This window comes from Scyliorhinus torazame, chromosome X (assembly GCF_047496885.1).
Source record: "Scyliorhinus torazame isolate Kashiwa2021f chromosome X, sScyTor2.1, whole genome shotgun sequence".
Classification (NCBI taxonomy): Eukaryota; Metazoa; Chordata; class Chondrichthyes; order Carcharhiniformes; family Scyliorhinidae; genus Scyliorhinus; species Scyliorhinus torazame.
Window position 1 is genome coordinate 40835266 of NC_092738.1, and position 20802 is coordinate 40856067.

At 46.4% G+C, this 20802-nt stretch overlaps 1 protein-coding gene across 1 annotated transcript; it reads left to right on the plus strand.

Annotated features, from left to right (window-relative positions):
* Positions 1 to 2048: 2048 nt before the first annotated feature.
* Positions 2049 to 19600, plus strand: LOC140405442 (transcription factor Sp5-like). The gene is made up of 2 exons (XM_072493857.1): positions 2049 to 2298; positions 17905 to 19600. Exon 2 carries the CDS (start codon positions 17951 to 17953, stop codon positions 18884 to 18886), a length of 936 nt encoding a protein of 311 aa, XP_072349958.1. The 5' UTR covers positions 2049 to 2298; positions 17905 to 17950; the 3' UTR covers positions 18887 to 19600.
* Positions 19601 to 20802: the final 1202 nt, after the last annotated feature.

The window sequence follows — 20802 nt, forward strand, 5'->3', positions numbered from 1 at the left end:
CAAAGATGTGCAGGTTAGGTGGATTGGCCGTGTTAAATTGTCCCTTAGTGTCCAAAATGGTTAAGTGGGGGTTACTGGGTTACGGGGTCGGGTAGATACATGGGCTTGAGTAGGGTGCTCTTTGTAAGGGCCGGTACAGACTCAATGGGCCGAATGGCCTCCTTCTGCACTGTAAATTCTATGATTCTATGACTCTTAACTGCTCTCTGAAATGGGCCTGAGGTGTGGTGGCCCTCAAGGGCAATTAGGAATGGGCAATCAATGTTGGCACAGCCAGTGATGCCCCATCCCAGAAACAAATTTCAAAACGCAATTATGCCAATTGATTAGTTTTTGGCTTGAATGCACCAGGTGACTTTTTAAAAACACTTGCTTTGACACTGTAAACTATTCCAAGGCACTATCAAACAAAATTGGACATCAAGCCATATCAGGCAGATATTAGCACATTGCTGTCAGAATTAGCCAGGCAGTTTAAAGATAGGCGGCACAGTGGTTAGCACTGCTGCCTCACAGCACCAGGATCCCAGGTTCAATTCCAGCCTTGGGTCACTGTCTGTGCGGAGTTTGCATGTTCTCCTTGAGTGTGTCTGGGTTTCCTCCGGGTGCTCCGGTTTCCTCCCACAGTCCAAAGATGTGCAGGTTAGGTGGATTGGCCGTGTTAAATTGTCCCTTAGTGTCCAAAGATGTACAGGTTAGGTGGATTGGCCGTGCTAAATTGTCCCTTAGTGTCCAAAGATGTGCAGGTTTGGTGGATTGGCCATGATAAATTGTCCCTTAGTGTCCAAAGATGTGCAGGTTTGGTGGATTGGCCATGATAAATTGTCCCTTCGTGTCCAAAGATGTACAGGTTAGGTGGATTAGCCATGTTAAATTGTCCCTTAGTGTCCAAAGATGTACAGGTTAGGTGGATTGGCCATGTTAAATTGTCCCTTAGTGTCCAAAGATGTGCAGGTTAGGTGGATTGGCCATGTTAAATTGTCCCTTAGTGTCCAAAGATGTGCAGGTTAGGTGGATTGGCCATGATAAATTGCCCTTAGTGTCCAAAGATGTGCAGGTTAGGTGGATTAGCCATGTTAAATTGTCCCTTAGTGTCCAAAGATGTACAGGTTAGGTGGATTGGCCATGTTAAATTGTCCCTTAGTGTCCAAAGATGTGCAGGTTTGGTGGATTGGCCATGATAATTTGCCCCTTATTGTCCAAAGATGTACAGGTTAGGTGGATTGGCCATGTTAAATTGTCCCTTAGTGTCCAAAGATGTGCAGGTTAGGTGGATTGACCATGATAAATTGTCCCTTAGTGTCCAAAGATGTACAGGTTAGATGGATTGGCCATGATAAATTGTCCCTTAGTGTCCAAAGATGTACAGGTTAGGTGGATTGTCCATGCTAAGTTGCCCCTTAGTGTCCAAAGATATGCAGGTTAGGTGGGGCTGTGGGCCTAGGTAGGGTCGGTGCAGACTTGATGGGCTGAATGGCCTCCTTCTACACAGTAGGGAATCTATGATGAGGACTCCCCCCTCCTTCTCTCAAAGGGGCTCCATCCACATTCCTGATTTAAAAGCCTTAACATTAATATTCCACAGGAAAATAGCTAACAACCAGCTGACAAAAATGTCCCCCCCCCCCCAGACTAATCAGGGCTCAAAACTGGTGAACCCCTTGCAGCTAAAATGACAAGCTCCCAGGCCATGAAGTGCCTGGATAAAAGCAGGAGATCTGTTGGGAATGTCGACGATGGGACTTTTGATGTGATTTGAATTTGGGGAATAAAGGGAAACTTGGTTGCAAAGAAGGAAGAGGAAGGGGGGGGGGGCAATAAAAGGATTATGTTTGTGTGTTGCTTTTAACCCTTAACTGAGTTGAAAAGATGGTCACCCTCTGGTTGGTGGGGGGATATGTCTGCTCTGTCACCCTATCAGAGAGAGAGACAGGAACCCCAGCACACATTGATCCAGGTAGCCCCTCCCTTCGAGATCCCAAGCATTTGAAACAACTGTCGATTGATTGAAGAGCGCCCAGGCCATTCACATCACTGAGAAGCGGCTGACTTCTAAAGCCTTGACTTTTACTGGCTGCTAAGGGACCAAAAAACTTGTGTGTGTGTTTTTTTTCTCTCTCAAAACATTATATTGCAATGATCACAGCTCAGAGCAGTGGCAAGTAACAAGGAGAGGAAATCTCCTCTCTCTCCCCCCCCCTTTTCAAATCAGCTCACCTTATAAAACATCAGGCTGGCGAATGGTCACCGTCGTTAGGTTAAGAGGAAACAATTGATCTGCTCGTGGGTTTCTTGCAGGTTAGTTTCATTTCGTTTCATTTCCAAAAGCGTTCAATGTCAAGTGGATAAGACTTCCCTCTATTTCTCCCTCCGACCAACAGACTGCTTTTGCACATCGTTAATTTTTTTAAAACAACGGTTGCATCAAGAGGTGTTGTATTATTTTTTTTTATCATCACTTTGCAAGCTAAGCTGTTGAATAAACTTTTTGATCCTGTTGTCGATTTCCGCCACCCCGGATCACAGACTGGATTTCAATCACTTTTTTAGTTGCCCTGGCTGAATGATTCGACACACGAACATCAATTGCTGGTGAGGGTCAAAAAGAAAAGGGAAAGTGATGCTTTGAATGGTAAAAGTGTGGCTTATGTATACATGTCTGTCTTTTTAAATGCGTTTTTATAGCGCCTTTCGTGGCCATTGGGCCGCCCCAAAGCGCTCTCCAGCCAGCGAGGTACTTCTGAAATTACTAACACTAAGTGGTTTTATAAATTACATTTCACCACCCACCTCTTTTCAACAAGCTCTCGGTAAATCTTCTGTACTGTTGCTCAGGAACAGCTTCCTTACTATGTTGCCATGTTTGATTGATTTGGGATCATGTCCCCTTTTATCGGTTCTGGGGACAATGTTGCCAACTTCATTGATTGATTTAGGATCCTGTTTTAAATTACATGTGGGCAGTTTGTCTTTAAAAAAACTTTTTAATATACTTTTGAAATTTGTAAGCTGTATTGCATAGAACAGAGGCTGGGGTTGAGGGCACTGTTGCTTCACAGCGCCAGGGTCCCAGGTTCGATTCCCGGCTTGGGTCACTGTCTGTGCGGAGTCTGCACGTTCTCCCCGTGTCTGCGTGGGGTTCCTCCGGGTGCTCCGGTTTCCTCCCACAAGTCCCGAAAGACGTGCTGTTAGGTGAATTGGACATTCTGAATTCTCCCTCTGTGACCCGAACAGGCCCCGGAATGTGGCGACGAGGGGATTTTCACAGTAATGTCATTGCAGTGTTAATGTAAACCCATTTGTGACAATAATAAAGATTGTTAGTTCTGGGTGCAGACAAGATTCACCAGAATGTTACCTGGGCTGGAGTGTTTCAGCTCTAAAGAGAGGCTGGTGTTGTTTTTCTTGGAACATTGGGGGGGGGGGGGGGACCTAATTGAGGGATGTACATGGGAAGAAACTCTTCCCCCCACCCCCCCACCCTTAGTAGACGTGTCAACAACTGGGGGGGGGGGGGGGGGCATGGATTTCAGGAAAAACGTTTTCACCCAGAGGGGGTGGGAGTCTGGAACTCGCTGCCTGAAAGGGTGATGGCGGCAGAGACCCTCAGAACATTTCAGAAGCATTTAGATGAGCGCTTCAAACACCCCAGCACACAGGGACCAAGTGCTGGAAAATGGGATTAGAGTAGATAGGTGCTTGATGGCTGACCCAGCCGCAATGGGCTGAAGGGTCTCGTTTCTTTTTATTTGTAATGTGTAAAAACTTTCGGATGAATTACAAAACAGATCAGTTTCTTTCCACACTGGGTGTGACACTTTTAAAAGTGTCTCACTACATTTAGGACTACCGGTTACAATTACAGTATCCATTTCATATTAAACATATAGACTGGCGGCGGGGTTAGGGTGGTTGAAACAGTTTTCAGCCATCGGAATTATATAAGGTTGCTTCCTGTAGGGAGAACGTTTGGTCGGGCCTACCCGAGTGCTGAGTGAGAGGAGGAATCGCATCATCCTTCTCTTCACTCCGTGGCCGTGCATTTGTGGTTTTGACTGGAATTCGGAGTGAATCATATTGTTCAGATACAACATGGGCACACAGTGGTTAGCTCTGTTGCTTTATAGCGCCAGGGTCCCAGGTTCGATTCCCGGCTTGGGTCACTGTCTGTGCGGAGTCTGCACGTCCTCCCCGTGTCTGCGTGGGTTTCCTCCGGGTGCTCCGGTTTCCTCCCACAAGTCCCGAAAGACGTGCTGTTGGGTGAATTGGACATTCTGAATTCTCCCTCTGTAACCCGAACAGGCGCCGGAATGTGGCGACTAGGGGCTTTTCATAATAACTTCATTGCAGTGTTAATGTAAACCTACTTGTGACACTGATAAAGATTATTATCATTTTGTTAACTGAGTTAAACCTGCTGACAAGCCTTCCAAAATCAGGCACTTGGGAAGAAAAAGTACAATGCACTAATTTTTGTTTCCGTTTCTGCACAAATTTTTAATACATGGTAAACTCTTTCAGCACAGTGAGGCCACTTGGTCCATTGTGTCTGTGCGGACCTTTTTGAAAGAGCTATCCGCTGCTCTTTCCTGTTGCTCTGTAGTTCTCTCTCCCTTTGAGCATCGTATCCGGTTGCCTTTTGAAAGTTACTGTTGCATTTCTTTCCACCAGCGCCTTCTAGATCTTAACTTGCCTTAAAGAAACCTGCTCTTCATCTTATCTCTGGCTCTCTTTGTGAAGTTATCTTAAATCCATGTCTTTGGGCCGTGTGTAATGGGATTAACACTATTCCAAACTAGGATCTCATCTTCCCAGTGTGTTGGAACATTTGATCTGTTTCACTCGAACTAAGGGGGCTAAAGAGGGACCTGAAAAGGCTTTTTGAGTTTGGAGTCTTTTTTGAGGTGAATTGTTGACCATGAGGGTGACCCAGACTATGCTAAAGCGTGTAGATTTGAAGAATTCTGTTTGACCCATAAGAGGCTTTTAAATGTGGAATTATTTGTCATAAGTTGGTGCAGGGGTAAAATGGAATTGGGTACTTGAACAGTCGGGTGTAAAAGATGATATGGTGATCAGGCAAAGAAAGTGGCAAGGATTGAAGCAAGTATAAGACTTCCTGTGCTGTAATTTGAGGCGCTGCTAATTTTGATTTTGTTAATTTCTAATTAAGTCATGGTTTAATCAGAGCTCCTCCCTGTGTCATCCATACAGTGTGGTGAAGAAGATTCCTTTTCTCGTTTCCTCTCCTGAGCACATTGACAACTGTTTCAATAAGGAAAGTGCTCGAGTGTCCATTCTTCATGGGGCAAGTCTCAATGAGGCTATTTGATTTTGAGGGGGCAGTACCTCTGAATGCAGTCCATAGTGGAACATCCCTATAGATATACCCACCCACCCCCAGCACAGTGGTACTGAGGGGCTATTGCAGTCTCTAGTTGGGATCCACTCTCTCCATACTGGGCCAGGGATTGTGCCTGGCACTTTATGGTCCATGTGGCTCAACTAATCACCTGGGCAGTTTTAAAATCAATGGCCAGGATTCACAAGTTTCCCCCATATCGTCGATCGGGCGGAGAATCATGCCCGACGCCCAAGTCGGGGGTGGCGCTGGTTTTCTGTCCTCTGAAATGGTGTCATCATGCACTGCACACCATTGGGACAGCCTTAGCATGTCACCTGAAGGCCCCGATGGGCCGAGTTCCCCACCGTGTGGTTGACGTGTGGTCTCGGCGGTCGGGAGCCTGGCGTGGCGGCTGTGGACTGTGTCGAACGGCGGCACAGGTCAGATAAATTTCTCCACTTGTGATTACCTGTCCTAGTCACGGCTGATCACCTCATATGACCATGTGTTTGCTGCCTTGTGATGTGCAACTGTCTCCCATCCGGCTCTTTGTTCATCTTTAAGCTTTGCTCCCTGTTCCCTTGTCACCCTTGATCTTTCTGCCGCCTTTTTATTTTCTACTTATTCCTTTTGTTGCCCTTCTGGTTGGTCTCCCCACATTCACTCTCTGCAGACTTTACAAATTCTGTCCATGTCTTAACTCGCAGCAAGGTCCATTTTCCCCCATCACCTCTGTGCTCGCTGACTTCTATTGGGTGCCGGTCAGAAAACGCCATTATTTTGCAATTCTCATCCTTGTTAACGTCGCTACCAATATCCTACAGCTGCACCACCCTCTGAGGTATCTGTGCTGCTTTGATCCTGTCTTTCTCAGCATCCCTGATTTTAACCCTTCCACCATTGGTGGACACGCCTTCACTTCAGCTGCCTGGACTTTAACCCCTGGAATTCCCTTCCTAAACTACTCTCCTCTTCACTATCTCTGACCTTGTTAAAACTCCCTAAAACCTCTTGGCCAAACTTTCATTTGACCTAATATTTCCTTTCCTGGGGGCAGCACGTTGGCACAGTGGTTAGCACTGCTGCCTCAAGCGCCGAGGTCCCAGGTTCGATCCCAGCCCCGGGTCACTGTCCATGTGGAGTTTGTACATTCTCCCCTTGTCTGTGTGGGTTTCGCCCCCACAATCCAATGATGTGCAGGTTAGGTGGATTGGCCACGCTAAATTGTCCCTTAGTGTCCAAAAAAGGTTGGGTGGGGAGACTGGGTTATGGGGATGGGGTGTAGGCTTAAGTCAAGTGCTCTTTTCCAAGGGCCAGTGCAGACTCGATGGGCCAAATGGCCTCCTTCTGCTCTGTAAATTTTATGAAGTCCTGAAAGACGTGCTGTTAGGTGAATTGGACATGCTAAATTCTCCCTCTGTGACCCAAACAGGCGCCGGAATGTGGCGACTAGGGGCTTTTCACAGTAACTTCATTGCGGTGTTAATGTAAGCCTACTGGTGATGATAAAGATTATTATTATATTATGCATTGTCTTGGAATGGGCATTCTTTATTTTGTCCTCAAACAATCTGGGTAGGGAAGTGCCAATGATTCCAATGCTCATTTAGGATGCTTTTTACAGCATCCCACCCAAAATATCCTGGGATATTCTGACCACTCCAGTGCATTTTGGAAGGTCTAATTCAGCTGGGAAATGTACAGTGAATGGCAGAATCGTCAGGAGTATTGACAGGCAGAGAGATTTGAGCGTACAGGTCCACAGATCACGGAATGTGGCAACACAGGTGGAGAAGGTAGTCAAGAAGGCATATGGCATGCTTGCCTTCATTGGCCGGGGCATTGAGTATAAGAATTGGCAAGTCATGTTGCAGCTGTATAGAACCTTAGTTAGGCCACACTTGGAGTATAGTGTTCAATTCTGGTCGCCACACTACCAGAAGGATGTGGAGGCTTTAGAGAGGGTGCAGAAGAGATTTACCAGAATGTTGCCTGGTATGGAGGGCATTAGCTATGAGGAGCGGTTGAATAAACTCGGTTTGTTCTCACTGGAACGAAGGAGGTTGAGGGGCGACCTGATAGAGGTCTACAAAATTATGATAATTGCTTTTTCCCAGGGTGGAAGAGTCAATTACTAGGGGACGTAGATTTAAGGTGCGATAGGCAAGCTTAGAAGAGATGTACGAGGCAAATGGTTTACTTCGAGGGTGATGAGTGTCTGGAATGTGCTGCCGAAGGAGATGATGGAGATATGATAGCGGCACTTTAAGAGGCATCTTGACGAATACATGAATAGAGAGATACGGATCCCAGAAGTGCAGAAGGTTTTACTTTAGACCGGATTGGAGGGCCGAATGGCCTGTTCGTGTACCGTTCTTTGAATGCACCCCTCGTTGCCGGGAAACCCGCGGCAGGGGAGAGGGGGGTGCTGTCACCGGGACTGGAAGGTCCTGCTGATGTGAACAAACGTAAAATTGCCGAAAGAAAGTATAAATGCAGAAACGTTCTGATGAATCTTTTATAAAACATTAGTTTGGCCTCCCTGTAGTCTAATTCTGGGCACCACACTTTTATAGGAAGGATGTTGAAAGCTCTCCTTACAGTTGGGAGAAGATTTGTTGGGAGGTATTCAAAATCCATGAGAGGAACAATACTGAACAGAGTAGGTAAAGAGGAAGTCTCGCGAGACGAGGGGGGGTGGGAGGGGTTGCGCAGCTTGGTCAAGAAGAAGCGATGGCAAGTTGAGGAAAATCTATTTTGCACAGCGAGTGTGTGGTGGATCTGGAACGTGTTGTCCGAGTGTGTGTTGGAAGCAGATTCAATCGTGGCTTTCGAAAGGGGATTGGATAGATAGCTAAAGCCAAGGTTTGCAGAGCAAGACGGAAAGAGCGGGGGAATTGGACGAGCTGAATTGTTCTTGCAGCGACTGCTGGAACCGTTCTATGGTTCTCTCGCAGCGAAGGGTGAGTAAAATTTGTAACCTGGCTCTGTTCTACTAGCCCACATGCCAACCTGTGTTCAGGGTGTATGGCCTAACCTTAAGATGGCACAATATTTAGATGCAGAATAAAAAGACCGCTGCATTGATGTAGTGCCTTTTTACTGTAAAGCCCTTGGGGGCATCACATGGAATAAATGTGATCATTGCTTTAGTGTAGGAAACGCAGAGCAAGGTTCCACAAACTGGGATGTGATAATGAGCAGACAATCTGATTTTGTTATGTTGATTTTGAGGGATGAATGTTGGCCAGGACACTTGGGATCTTCCGTGTTCACCTGAGGAGGCAGCTTCATGTGTCATCCGAGAGATAGCACCTCCAACAGAGCAGCACTCCCTCAGTACCACACAGGACGTGTTGTGCCCGAAGTAGTACTGTACCAAGGAACAGCCTTCAGACTCTTTGATATGAGTCTGTTGATAGTTAAGCCTGCCTGAAATGATGGTGACTTCAAGAAACTGTACCAATATGACTTCAGGTCTTGGGCCTCTGGAATGAAGAACTTATCATGTGAGGAATGGTTGAAGACTCTGGGTCTGTACTCGTTGGAGTTTAGAAGGAGGAGGGGGGGACCTTTTATTGAAACTTAGAGGATCATGCGAGGCCTGGATAGAGTGGACGTGGAGAAGATGTTTCTACTTGTAGGAGAAACTCGAACCAGAGGAGAACCATCTCAGACTAAAGGGACGATCCTTTAAAACTGAGATAAGGAGGAATTTCTTCAGCCAGAGGGGGTGAATCTGTGGAACTCTTTGCCGCAGAAGGCTGTGGAGGCCAAATCACTGAGTGTCTTTAAGACCGAGATAGATAGGTTCTTGATTAATAAGGAGATCAGGAGTTATGGGGAGAAGGCAGGAGAATGGGGATGAGAAAATATCGGCCATGATTGAATGGCGGAGCAGACTCGATGGGCCGAGTGGCCTAATTCTGCTCCATTGTCTTATGGTCTTAATGCAGGCAGTGTCAAAAGCACACAATGGCTAGATTCCACAGAAAAGCCATTTGAAACCCCAGTGTGAAGTATAACCAGGGTGTGAATTTGAGTGGGGGCTAAATGAGCACTGTATTCAAATGTAAGTGATTTTGATCAGCTTTTAACAAACATTTACATACAATCGCATCTGATTTGGTTTGAAGTTTCACTTAGAAGTTGGATTTGATTGTATGAGTTGGCTCTGAAAACAAAGCTTGTGTAAATGCACATCCCCTGTCAGAAGGCTTGCTAGAGACAACCTTCTTCCAATAGTTCTCTTGTTATTTTTCTAATTTCCCACACAAGCTTTGAAGTCTGACTTGACCATTTATTCTAGCTGTAAGTGTGATCTTTAATAGCGTGGGTTGAGCACTGCTGCCTCACAGCTCCAGGGACCCGGGCTCAATTCTGGCCTTGGGTGACTGTGCGGAGACTGCATGTTCTCCCCGTGTGTGTGTGGGTTTCCTCCGGGTGCTCCGGTTTCCTCCCACAGTCCAAAGGTGTGCAGGCTGGGTAGATTGGCCAGGCTAAATTCCCCCTTAGTGTCCAAAGGTTAGGTGGGGTTACAGGGATAGGGCGAGGGAGTGGGCCCAGGTAGCGTGCCCTTTCAGAGGGTCGGAGCAGACTCGATGGGCCGAATGGCCTCCTGTACTGTTGGGAATCTACGATTCTAACCTGAGAATTTTCCTGTTACTGCGTGATACTAGAGTGACCAAAGAATGGGAAGTTCTCTCCGTATCGATGGATCAATAGTGCAATAAATTAGATTTACTTTGATAGGTGAGCAATTTTGGACATTTTCCTATCCAATCTGTTCATCTTTGGGAACTGAATAATTGGAGGCTTTTTGGCATGGATTACATCCACCAAGAACTGATGTTGCCCTGATCACCCTCCAACATGTAGCAACTGAAGTTCCACAAGACAACAGGATTTTAATGACTACAAGTTGAAAAGAGAAACTTAAGCAATTGCTTATTTAAAGAAAGAAAATCCCAAGGCAAATGAATTATGTAACAGAAAATTTGCACCAAGACTGGTACTGAATTCGGGAATAAGGTGAGGTGTATTTTGATAACATTAAGATAATCCTGACATTTTATAAAAATTCACATGGCTATTTCCCGCCCCCATGATTTGTCCTGTCGAATTTTCACCATTGGGGTGTCAGACAGCTTTTTGCAAGATGTTGTGATTCAGCCCCTTAAGTGAAGAATGATCACGAGTCAATTCTACTCAAATTCCATGCTCAGCACTTCGATATGGCTGAACTCCTGCAGCTTGCTTCAAATGTTGCCAGCATTTATAAAAAAAAAAAAAAAAAAAAAATGCACAAAAATGATCTTATTTCAGGTGGGGTATGACAAAGGGGCTGTTCTTCACGGAAGAGTTTAGATAGTTGGAGTTGGACAGGATATTTGACTTGGCATGAATCGTGGATGGGTCCAATCCTAGCCTTGTCGGATATCCACCTGCATGCCCTTTTTAACAACCAGGATCATGGAACAACTAGAATCATGGAATGCATTGTGGATTGGGAATCCAGGCTGTTTCTCATAGAATCCTTACAGTGCAGAAGGAGGCCACTCAACCCATCGGGTCTGCACCGACCCTTCGAAAGAGCACCCTACCTAGGCCCCACCCCACCCTAAGAGGCAATTTATCATGGCCAACCCACTTAACCTGCATGTCTTTGGACTGTGGGGGGAAACCGGAGCACCCGGAGGAAACCCACGCAGACACGGGGAGGATGTGCAGACTCCGCACAGACAGTGACCCAAGCCGGGAATTGAACCTGGGACCTTGGAGCTGTGAAGCAGCAGTGCTAATCACTGTGCCACCTGCACAGTGGTAGTGTCCCTCCCTGCCTCATCTAAGTGCATGAGGTCTAGTGGCTGAGATTAACCAGTTCAGCAAAGGCTGGCAATGACCTTGAGAACCTGTTGGTCTGAGTGGGTCATTTTTTAAAAATAAATTTAAATTTAGAGTACCCAATTATTTTTTTTCCCCCCAATTAAGGGGCCAATCCACCTACCCTGCACATCTTTGGGTTGTGGGAGTGAAACCCACGCAAACACGAGGAGAATGTGCAAACTCCACACGGGCCACCCTTCTGAGTGGGTCATGTGTGATGCATGAAGGTCGTGAGAGGGGGTTTTGTTTAGAACTATTTATATCTAGCCTCTTTGCTATTTCAAGTTCCATTCTAGTTCAAATACACTCTTGTGTGGATTATTACTTTTCCAACCTGTTACAAATGTATGTATATTTTTTAAAGAGATGTTTGAGTGGTGAAATCTAGAATGAGTGAAACGTAGTAAGATTTCAATCCCACAAATGATCGTTTCTGATTTTTTGTAAAGAAAATGTGAACGCTGCTCGCTGATGGGTTGAGTAACCAAGCAGCTGATAATGGAAAAGGAGACGGCCATTTAGCTCCTCCAGCCTGTTCCATCGTTCGAAACACTTGGAAATACCAGCCCTCGAGAACTGCCCTACCTAAAGATTTTACAACATTGCATAGGTCATTGACAGCGTACTAATCAATTGTATGCAAATGGTGGGCATTCACTGGGGATTCACTTTGTTCCTTCATAAGAAGGAGCCGACTGAATCTGGGGTTTTGGGTTTGGAGGCGCATGCTTGGAATCTGTGTCTCTGTAAATAAATGCCTATTAAAGTGTTGTAAGGTTGGCACCAGTTCTACCCTTCACTCTCTGACTTTCTGGATTCTAATATTTATAGAAAAATAATTGTATTAATATAATGCGTTCATTGGGAACACCTATAGCACAGTGGTTAGCACAGTTACTTCACAGCTCCAGGGTCCCAGGTTCGATTCCGGCTTGGGTCACTGTCTGTGCGGAGTCTGCATGTCCTCCCCGTGTCTGCGTGGGTTTCCTCCGGGTGCTCCGGGTTCCTCCCACAAGTCCCGAAAGACGTGCTGTTAGGTGAATTGGACATTCTGAATTCTCCCTCTGTAACCCGAACAGGCGCCGGAATGTGGCGACGAGGGGATTTTCACAGTAACTTCATTGCAGTGTTAATGTACACCGACTTGTGACACTAATTAAGATTATTATCATTGGCAAAGGCGAATAGGCAGTAAATTTAAAATTAATTTTATAAAGAGCATGCCGTCCTAAATCTAGTTTATGGCAATAGCACTTGATTTTAAAAATATATAATTTTTTTCCCCCCCTCCTCTCAAGCATCTGGAGATCCCATGGTAATTGCAGTTTATGATGACCTTTGACCTGACCCCAACAGTTGCTAGGATACTGGACTGAAACGCCAATATTTAATTTTAATTTGGTAAGACTGAGGAAAGGATACCTCACTCCAGGAATGATTTCACAAAGAAATAGGGATTTGGTATTTTAAAACTAATACAGTATAAAAAATATTTTTAACATCACACCAGGAAAATCGTTTATAATTACCCCTTAAACCATGCTAATCAATACAGTGACACAATGCGGTTTAACTGCTATCTTTATTCCCACTCAAACAACAAAACCATCTCGGCTCTCAGCACCATTAACACGAGAGAATACCGGTTTTACAGAAATGTCTGGATATGCTAATTTGAGAAAGAAAGATCTTTTGACACTGCTTTAAAGGCAAGATCTGACTCCTGTCAGACCCATGCAGAAACTCATTTTTCAGAAGCGGTTTCTCCACTTGTTTCAGCTTCCCTTTCCAGCAACACTGCTGATCTGTCTACAGACATCTATCTTTCAACTGAACGGCAGCGGGAGAAAATCTTGACTTCTGCTCACAGCTTCATCTAAAACACCACTGACTTGCCGTTCTGCAAAATGCCTGATACCATAGCCCCTCCCAGTAACTACATCATCTTACCAAGCTGGAAATCTAATTAACTCCACAGGGACCCCCTCCTAATCCAAACAAAAATGCATTCATGCAAGCTTTTAACAATGCCCAATTGCACCCCTGGCCCCCAACCTTTCAAACCAGGATTCCTTTTAAAAACATGACTGGAGCAGTCACATTTTAACTCTGACTTTTCACCCTGACTGTACCACTTACTATAAGACCAAATATCTGAAGGTAACAAGGTGAGGAATGCCATTCGGCCCATCAGAGCTCATTCCTCCAGATCAGCATGCAGTTGTTCTTGGACCACTTTTGCCTCCGCTACACTCTATCTGCCAGCCTAATCCCATGTGTTGATCGCACTTTTGTGTGACGAAAAACTCCTCATTAGTCCTCAATTAGCCATTTACCTAATGGAACCTGGGGCCTTTGTCCTACAATCTCGGTTTTACTCCAGATAATGAACTTCCGCACTGTTGTTTTGTTCTAAAATCAAGAGTTTTGCCAGGCTGAGGTTCCATTCCATGAGTTGAGGAACTTGCTCAAGCAGCTATTCCCGTGTGTGCGAACCTAGTCCGTTATTGGCAGCCTATGACAGTAATTCCTGGGGTGAGAGTGTAGGATTGGGCCTATGGTCTCTGGAGTTTAGGCAAGTGAGAGGTGATCTCTTGTGATGCGTGTGAAATTCTGAGGGCTTGACGGGGCAGATGCCAAGAAGCTGCTTCCCTGGGCTGGTGAATAAGGAGTTGGCCATTTTGGGACTCCGATGAGGAGAAATTTCTTCACCTCGGACCTGTGAACCTTTGGAAATCTTCTCCTCCTCTCCCCCTCCCCCCCCCCCCCCCCCCCCCCCCCCCCCCCCAAGCGAGCTGTGGACGCTCCCATCGTTGACTATCTTCAAGACTGAGATCTGAGGGAAATGGAATAGGGTGGGAATGTGGAATTGGGGCAAGATCCATCATGATCTCGCTGATCGGCAGGGCAAGTTCCAGGGGCCTCGAATTTATTGGCCGCCTCCTGTTCCTATTAATGTTCTTCGTTATTTTTCCCTCGATGGACCACCTTCGCAAACCTGGCATCTGTCCACTCCAGTAAACAGCTTGTGGATCCTGAATCTCTGTCCTCTTCATGTAGAACACTAGGGTATTTAGCCCCAGGCAGCAAAGTATTCACCAAAGAGAAGGAATTGGTGGATGTTGAGTCTGGAGAAGGGTGTGTAGATAGCCTGGGTCACATTGAGATCCAAAAAGACGAGGTGTTGGGTGTCTTAAAAAATATTAAGGTAGATAAGTCCCCAGGGCCTGATGGGAACTACCCCAGAATACTGAAGGAGGCTGGAGAGGAAATTGCTGAGGCCTTGACAGAAATCTTTGGATCCTCACTGTCTTCAGGGGATGTCCCGGAGGACTGGAGAATAGCCAATGTTGTTCCTCTGTTTAGGAAGGGTAGCAAGGATAATCCAGGGAACTACAGGCCGGTGAGCCTTACTTCAGTGGTAGGGAAATTACTGGAGAGAATTCTTCGAGACAAGATCCACTCCCATTTGGAAGCAAATGGACGTATTAGTGAGAGGCAGCATGGTTTTGTGAAGGGGAGGTCGTGTCTCACTAACTTGATAGAGTTTTTCGAGGAGGTCACAAAGATGATTGATGCAGGTAGGGCAGTGGATGTTGTCTATATGGACTTCAGTAAGGCCTTTCACAAGGTCCCTCATCGCAGACTGGTACAAAAGGTGAAGTCACGCTGGATCACAGGTGAGCTGGCAAGGTGGATACAGAACTGGCTAGGTCACAGAAGGCAGAGAGTAGCAATGGAAGGATACTTTTCTAATTGGAGGGCTGTGACCAGTGGTGTTCCACAGGGATCAGTGCTGGGACCTTTGCTGTTCGTAGTATATATAAATGATTTGGAGAAAAATTTAACTGGTCTGATTAGTAAGTTTGCAGACGACACAAAGGTTGGTGAAATTGCGGATAGCGATGAGGACTGTCCGAGGATACAGCAGGATTTTGATCGTTTGGAGACTTGGGCGTAGAGATGGCAGATGGAGTTTAATCCGGACAAATGTGAGGGGGTAATGCATTTTGGAAGGTCTAATGCAGGTAGGGAATATACAGTGAATGGTAGAACCCTCAAGAGTATTGACAGTCAGAGAGATCTAGGAGTACAGGTCCACAGGTCATTGAAAGGGGCAACACAGGTGGAGAAGGTAGTCAAGAAGGCAAACGGCATGCTTGCCTTCATTGGCTGGGGCATTGAGTATAAAAATTGGCAAGTCATTGGGGCAGCACGGTAGCATTGTGGTTAGCACAATTGCTTCACAGCTCCAGGGTCCCAGGTTCGATTCCGGCTTTGGTCACTGTCTGTGCAGAGTCTGCACATCCTCCCAGCGTGTCCTCCTCATCGAGTCTGCACCGGCTCTTGGAAAGAGTACCCTACCCAAGGTCAACACCGCCACCCTATCCCCATAACCCAGTAACCCCACCCAACACTAAGGGCAATTTTGGACACTTAAGTGCAATTTATCATGGCCAATCCACCTAACCCGCACATCTTTGGACTGTGGGAGGAAACCGGAGCACCCGGAGGAAACCCACGCAAACACTGGGAGGACGTGCAGACTCCGCACAGACAGTGACCCAAGCCAGAATCTAACCTGGGACCCTGGAGCTGTGAAGCAATTGTGCTATCCACAAGGCTACCGTGCTACCCCTACATGTAGGATGTACAAGGCAAGTTTTTTACGCAGAGGGTAGTGGGTGCCTGGAACTCGCTACCGGAGGAGGTGGTGGAAGCAGGGACGATAGTGACATTTAAGGGGCATCTTGACAAACACATGAATAGGATGGGAATAGAGGGATACGGACCCAGGAAGTGTAGAAGATTGTAGTTTAGTCGGGCAGCATGGTCGGCACGGGCTTGGAGGGCCGAAGGGCCTGTTCCTGTGCTGTACATTTCTTTGTTCTTTGATAGTATTATGGCAGCTTGGCAACATTGTACACTTGCTTTTGCTCCCCTTGGCATTCCACCAGAAGGTTCTGCACCACTGACTGAATTTTTGGTGATAACAAAATCCTCTGCCTAACCATAAAATTAAATAAATATCTTGGAAGTTCCTGTTCACCAATATTCCATTTTTCTCCTCTTTTGTGTCAACATATATACTATTGTCAATGGCTATGTCAATGTTTCCCACTCTATTTTAGCTGTCACAATGTATTGCTGGAAAGCAAAGACGTTCAGGGACCCGGGTTCGATTCCGGCTTGGGTCACTGTCTGTGTGGAGTCGGCACATCCTCCCCGTGTCTGCGTGGGTTTCCTCCGGGTGCTCCGGTTTCCCCCCACAAGTCCCGAAAGACGTGCTGTTAGGTGGATTACAGGGATATGGCGAGGGAGTAGGCCCTTGTAGGGTGCTCTGGGGTGGGTGGACTGATGCACTGTATCATTCTATGCATGCTCAAGTAGATGGTGTTGCCATGGGGATCCCTCTAGATGCATCTTTGTCAGTTTCCACAAGAAACATGTCTTTGATGGAATGACCCCCCCCCCCCCCCTTTCAAACCTCCTGCCCCTTGCATATTTCGGACATGTAGATATTGCGTTTGCTGTATTTGAATCTACAATGTGCATGAAAGAATTTCTTTGCACAACTTAATGGTCTCTATCCTGTGCTCAAAATCAGCTGTGAAATGGAACCGCCAAATGTACTCCCTTTTCTCAACATGGTTGCGAATTGTGCCAATGGGTTCTCTACTACGGTCTACTGCGAGCCTCCATTCACTGGTCAATACACAGGTTGGGAATTCCTACAGATCCACATGTTATAAATTGGCCTTTTTGGCAACCTTGTAAATGGGGACGCGAGCCATTTGCTCACTGTGCAATCCTGATGCTGAAATAGGGCCCATCAAAAGCATCCTGTGAGATCGTGACTACCCTGATCAGATCATTGCTGACTGTGTATCTCACGAATGGGGCTAAGGCCGCTGCTATCGGTTCTGAAAAGTGTCCACTCTACTTCCGATTACCTCGGAAGGGTAATGTGTCTCAAACATTTGAACAACAGTTGAAGCTACATCCATTCACACGGGGAGGGGGGTCTGTCCTTTGCAGACAGAAGGAGCATTCCACCCATTGCGTCTTTTTAAATGAAACAAAAGCTTGGGGTACAGTCATTCCCTGCTTCAGGCCCCCTGGCAATGCCTTGACTGATCAGAGTTGACTTGCCTGGTTTGAATTGAAACAAAAGCTTGGCAGTTAGCTGTTCCCTGGTGCATTCTCCATGTCCACATGTCGACCAACCACTTGCCAACCAATCGGCACCCTCTTCTTGTGTACAGTATACATTTTTGTTCCTGTTGACACTTGAGTGCAAGACAAAGTTTTGATAGCAGGTCCCTCCTATTCAATGACACTCTAGTTCTGTGTGACCAAGTTACTATTTTCATAATGTAGTTGTTGGTTCTGGCCACTAGGTGGATCTGTGAGTGAGTTTCTGAAGGCACCCAATTGTATTACCCTCTGTAGAATAGCCCTTGCATTGTGTACCTTGTGTTGCCCTATTATGTATTTTCTTTTCTTTTCATGTACTTAATGATCTGTTTGAGCTGCTCGCAGAAAAGTACTTTATACTGTACCTCGGTACACGTGACAATAAACCAATCCAAATTAAGTAAAGTATAATTGAAAAACATTTTGTTATTCCAAGCTTAGCAGAAATTGATTTTTGTTTTGTTGCCATTTTTCAGGTCCGCGCACCCAAGTTCTCCGCCTGTACCAGTAAAGTGTTTGTCCATGTTGGCCGCTACCTGTGGGAGAGTCGGGCAAGTTGGACCAACCTCTGCAGACTTTCCTCCGTTTCAATATGACTCATCTATTGAGTCCACCTCGGGAATGTTTCCATTTTGGAACAATGAAGCGTTTGGAGGCTCTCCCGCAATGCCATTCAGCCCTCCAAAGGCTCTGTATTCTTGTGGGACAGCGTCATCTGCATTGGGATCACGTGAACTCACCCTGACCCCTCCCGCAGAATCTATCTACGCTTTTGAGCTATCTTCTGTGAAGATTTTGACTTCCGTCCCTGCAGGTTCAGCCTATTCTTACCCGGAAGCTAATGGAGTCACTCCGACCTTCCCCAACTTTATTCCCAGTTCCTCAGCTTTGCAATCCAGACATGTATCTCCCAGCCATGCAGATGAGATCCCTTGGTGGAGCATGCAACAGCCCAATACAGTCAATCCTCACCACCTCCAATTTGGAAGACCTGTTATCTTGGGCCATCAAACCCAAGCGGCAAGCTCTTCCAAAGCTCTTCTGAATTTTTCCAGGCGCTGCAGGAGGTGCAGGTGCCCCAACTGCCAGTTGCCGGGCAACAGTGAGGGGCAAGGCAAGAAGAAACAGCATCTCTGCCACATTGCAGGCTGTGGAAAAATCTACGGAAAGACTTCCCACCTAAAGGCTCACTTGCGCTGGCACGCTGGGGAACGCCCCTTTGTTTGCAACTGGCTCTTCTGCGGGAAAAGTTTCACGCGGTCTGACGAGCTCCAGAGACACCTGAGGACACACACAGGAGAAAAACGCTTCTGCTGCCAGGAATGTGGCAAAAGGTTCATGAGGAGCGATCACCTCGCCAAACATGCCAAAACCCATCAAAATAAGCGGATGAAGCTCCACGGAGTGGCTCTGGAGAACATCAAGAAGGAACAAGGAACGCGAGGGAGTCTTCCCTGATGGCTTAGCTGCGACCTGCACTGGGTTGCATAGAATGACAATGGTGTGCGTGTTGGGGGATGTGGTGTGTGTGTGTGTGTGTGTGGTCAAGGGGGCGGGCAAAAGCTGGAGTCAGAAGCATGAAGGACAAGAGTAAAAGAGTTTTTGTTTTGTGAAGTGGAAACAAAATAAGGGATACATGACAAGGAAATGAAAATATTTCAGACTGAAAAAGAGGAAACTCTTTAACTATCTTAGAATAAATATATCTGGAGGTTGAAATGATATTTTGTCCATCTAAATGATTGAGAAAAATGGTGCGGAGTGACGCGATGTCGAAAATGGAGAATGGTTGGTTGAAGGAGCAGTGTTCGTCATTGGCAACAGAGATCTAATTTGAAGCTTGAATCCAAGAATGTCTCAAATTATGGACAAACCTTTTCCTGGTAGAGCCTCTACGTCTTGCACGTTGAAACTGTGACAATCTTCTTCCACCTACATACATTCTTGGGCGATCGATCCCGGGAATTGGAAATGTTTTTCAAAGGACAAAGTTGGCTGCCATTGTGTAAGCTGAGATTTGTGTGGCGCACTTTTTTTTTAAAATTAAGTATTTTGTGCCGGATGAAGTTGTGTGACTTGATTCCACACCTTGTGTTTGAACCGTCTAAAACTGTTTTAATAATGAATGCGTGCCAGATATGGTATGTAAATAAAATGGTGCAAATCACCTTTCCGGAACTGTGTTTTTTGTTTAAATTTATGCTATTTACCTCATTACTGGAAAAAACGTTTTTAAAAGGATGAGAGTTCATTGGAGAGAGAGCAGGAGAGGTTCACAAGGATGGTTCCAGGGATGAGAAATGAGGATAGATTGGAGAGGTTGGGACTGTTCACCTTTGAAGAGAAGAAGGCTAAGAGGAGATTTGGTAGAGATGCTCAAAATCATGAGGGGGCTGGACAGAGTAGACTGGGAGACCGTGTTCCCATGAGGAAAAGGATCAATAACGAGAGGGTATTTGCGAGCAGATGTGATGTGCGAAAAACTTTTTCATATAGCGAGTGGTTTGGGACTGGAAGTGAAGACTGGTAGGAGCAGGTTCAATCGAGGCATTCCAGAGGATATTAGACTTGCAGGGGTATGGGGAAAAGGCAGGAGAATGGCACGAAGTCACGATGCTCGTTTGGAGAGCTGGTGCAGACACATACAATCATAGAATTCTTACAGTGCAGAAGGAGACCATTCAGCCCATTGGGTTTGCACCGACCTGCTGAAGGAGCATCCTACCCTATCCTTCCGACCCCAAAACCACATGTAACCTGACCCCCAAAACACACTTAACCCGCATGGGTAGCACAGTGGTTAGCACTGTTGCTTCATGGCACCAGGGACCCAGGTTCGATTCCCAGCTTGGGTCACTGTCTGTGCGGAGTCTGCACGTTCTTCCCGTGTCTGCGTGGGTTTCCTCCGGGTGCTCCGGTTTCCTCCCACAAGTCCCGAAAGACGTGCTGTTAGGTGAATTGGACATTCTGAATTCTCCCAATGTGACCCGGACAGGCGCCGGAATGTGGCGACGAGGGGATTTTCACAGTAACTTCATTGCAGTGTTAATGTAAGCCTACTTGTGACAAAGATTATTATTATATCCCGGGACAATTTAGCATGGCCAATCCACCTAACCTGCACGTCTTTGGACTGTGGGAGGAAACCGGAGCACCCGGAGGAAACTCACGCAGACACGGGAGAAAGTGCAGACTCCGGACAGAGTCACCCGAGGCCGGAATTGAATCCATATCCCTGACACTGTGAGGCAGCAGTGCTAACCACTGTGCCACCGCGCTGCCCTTAATGATACGATGGACTGAATGGCCCCCTTCGGCACCATAACAATTCTGCGATTCATTTAAGGTGCAGTGTGTAAATTCATTGTGATTTG